The sequence below is a fragment of the Nicotiana tabacum genome, chromosome 17 (genome assembly GCF_000715075.1).
Source record: "Nicotiana tabacum cultivar K326 chromosome 17, ASM71507v2, whole genome shotgun sequence".
NCBI lineage: Eukaryota > Viridiplantae > Streptophyta > Magnoliopsida > Solanales > Solanaceae > Nicotiana > Nicotiana tabacum.
The window spans coordinates 57,562,039-57,564,912 of record NC_134096.1 but is presented as its reverse complement, the minus strand read 5'-3'; the positions used below and the strand labels follow the sequence as shown (position 1 = coordinate 57,564,912).

At 36.5% G+C, this 2,874-nt stretch overlaps 1 protein-coding gene across 1 annotated transcript; it reads left to right on the top strand.

The window, feature by feature from the left end:
- The first annotated feature begins 609 nt into the window (after positions 1-609).
- LOC107790339 (18.2 kDa class I heat shock protein) lies at positions 610-1,363 on the top strand. Its single transcript, XM_016612260.2, has one exon. It carries the CDS (start codon positions 728-730, stop codon positions 1,205-1,207), a length of 480 nt encoding a protein of 159 aa, XP_016467746.2. The 5' UTR covers positions 610-727; the 3' UTR covers positions 1,208-1,363.
- The last annotated feature ends 1,511 nt before the right edge of the window (positions 1,364-2,874 follow it).

The following is a 2,874-nucleotide window of genomic DNA, read 5'->3' as shown; positions in this document are numbered from 1 at the left end:
ATAAATCTTAAATTGGCGAAAATTCGCGTCCAAATGTTTAGCAAAAATGTATCCAATAGCTTTCCGTTGAAGACAATCTAAGAGTTTAATATTTAAATTTTCTATCTAAATATTTTTTGGAATTTGTCTAATGAAAAAGATATCATGTTCAAATCTTATATATCTTATGCAAGATAGAAATTTTGTTTAATGGAAAAGATTGTATGCATATTTTTAAAACTATTATTAGTAATCTTAATGATTCTATATGGCTGTTATAAAAAGACAATTTTACAAAGAATGTTATGCTATAAATATGTATGTTGCTGATATAGGTAAAAAGTTGTTAAAGAAAAGTAAAATATAATAAATGACTATTATACAGGGATGTTATTATACAAATATTTTTACATTATTCCCAAGCAAAACGACGTTTTATTCTATTATTATAAACTTTCAACTGATGGAACTAATTGTATGGGCTTAGCCAGCATTTGTAAAGGCCTCAAGTAAGAAGATCTGGACTTGATTGTCGTTACGTACTTCATTTCTAGAAGATTATGAATTATGTTCCAGAAGGTTACAGAACCAAACATTATTATTCAAGAAAAGATCAGAACAATCTTGAAGTTGCCACTCTTTTATTTCCTCCTATATATAACTAACTTCTATTGCGTTCCAAATCAGCAAACATCTAATTAACAAATCGAAGCAATCTCCGACTCTCAAAAAGCCCTCTCAGTCAAGAATGTCTCTTATCCCAAGCCTTTTCGGCAGTCGACGAAGCAACGTGTTTGATCCACTCTCTCTGGACATGTGGGATCCCTTTGAAGGTTTCCCCCTTTCCAACAATTTGGCGAATGTCCCCAGCTCGGCTCGCGAAACCTCTGCCTTCGCCAACGCTAGGATTGATTGGAAAGAAACTCCAGAAGCGCACGTTTTCAAAGCTGATCTTCCGGGGCTGAAGAAGGAAGAGGTGAAGGTGGAGGTGGAAGAAGGCAAAGTGCTACAGATTAGCGGAGAGAGAAGCAAAGAGCAAGAAGAGAAGAACGAGCAGTGCCACCGTGTTGAAAGGAGCAGCGGCAAATTCCTTAGGCAATTTAGGTTGCCGGAGAATGCCAAGATGGATCAGGTGAAGGCTAGTATGGAAAATGGTGTGCTCACCGTTACAGTTCCCAAAGAGGAAGTGAAGAAGCCTGAGGTCAAAGCCATTGAGATATCTGGTTAATTAATTCTTTCTTTCCTTACACTTTATAATGAATCATTTGTGTCTCTGTGAGCTATGCTTCTTATAATGTAATCTGGTTGGTGTCAAGTTTGTTTGTGAAAGATGGTTGTAATGTAATTTACTATAATAACACTACTTATTTTATTGTTGTATCAATTAATTTGTCTATCATCCAAGGTTCGCACCTACCTCCTTAGTAGCTGATTTGCATATTGAAAGGTCCTTGAATAATTAGATTACCAAATCCTTACGCCATCCAGGGATCTTAGCTACATTATTATTACTGTTATAAAATAAAGACTGTAAAGTAAAGACAAGTATAGAGAGAAACTGATATATTATTCAACTTCAAACTTCTGTACATAATGAAATGAATTCTTCTCTATTTATAGAAGAAAGGAAGTTGCTGTGTAAGCTGCTACTGCAAGCTGCTGTGTAAGCTGCTTGTAAGCTGCTGCTGCAAGCTGCTGTGTAAGCTGCTTGTAAGCTGCTACTGCAAGCTGCTGTGTAAGCTGCTTGTAAGCTGCTGTGTAAGCTGCTTGTAAGCTGCTGCTCTAAACTGTTGTGCCAGATATAGATAATCTTCTATCATGGGTAATATTTATCCATAGCGGAGTACCGAAAGGATAAGCTTCTTCAGGAGGCTTATTTACAACGGAGTACTAAATGAACATCCATAATATAATATATTCATAACACTCCCCCTTGGATGTTCATTAAAAGATAACGTGCCTCGTTAAAACCTTACTAGGAAAAAACCCAGTGGGAAAAAATCCTAGTGAAGGAAAAAGAGTACACATATTTAGTAATACGCATTGCTAACTGCCTCATTAAAAACCTTATAAGGAAAACTCTGTGGAAAAAAACCTTAATAAGGGAAAAAGAGTACATCGCGTATTTTACTCCCCCTGATGAAAACCTTGTTTCAAATATTTAAGTCTCTGCATTCCAATCTTGTATACCATCTTCTCAAAAGTTGAAGTTGGTAAAGATTTGGTGAATAAATCTGCCGGATTGTCACTTGAACGGATTTGTTGCACATCAATGTCACCATTTTTCTGAAGATCGTGTGTGTAGAATAATTTTGGTGAAATGTGCTTCGTTCTATCTCCTTTTATAAATCCTCCCTTCAATTGGGCTATGCATGCAGCATTGTCTTCGTATAAAATTGTGGGTCTTTTCTCACATTCCAAACCACATTTTTCTCGAATAAAATGAATTATTGATCTCAACCATACGCATTCCCTACTTGCTTCATGAATAGCTATTATTTCAGCATGATTTGAAGAAGTAGCAACAATAGATTGTTTTGTGGAGCGCCATGATATGATAGTACCTCCACATGTAAACACGTACCCGGTTTGAGATCTAGCTTTATGGGGATCAGATAAATAACCTGTATCTGCATAACCAACAAGATCTGCACTATCTTTGTTAGCATAAAATAAACCCATATCAAGAGTTCCCTTTAAATATCGTAATATATGCTTAATCCCGTTCCAATGTCTCCGTGTAGGAGAAGAGCTATATCTTGCTAGTAAATTAACAGAAAATGCTATGTCAGGCCTTGTAGCATTAGCAAGATACATAAGTGCACCAATTGCACTGAGATAGGGTGTTTCAGGACCCAGGAGTTCCTCATCCTCTTCTGGAGGTCGGAATGGGTC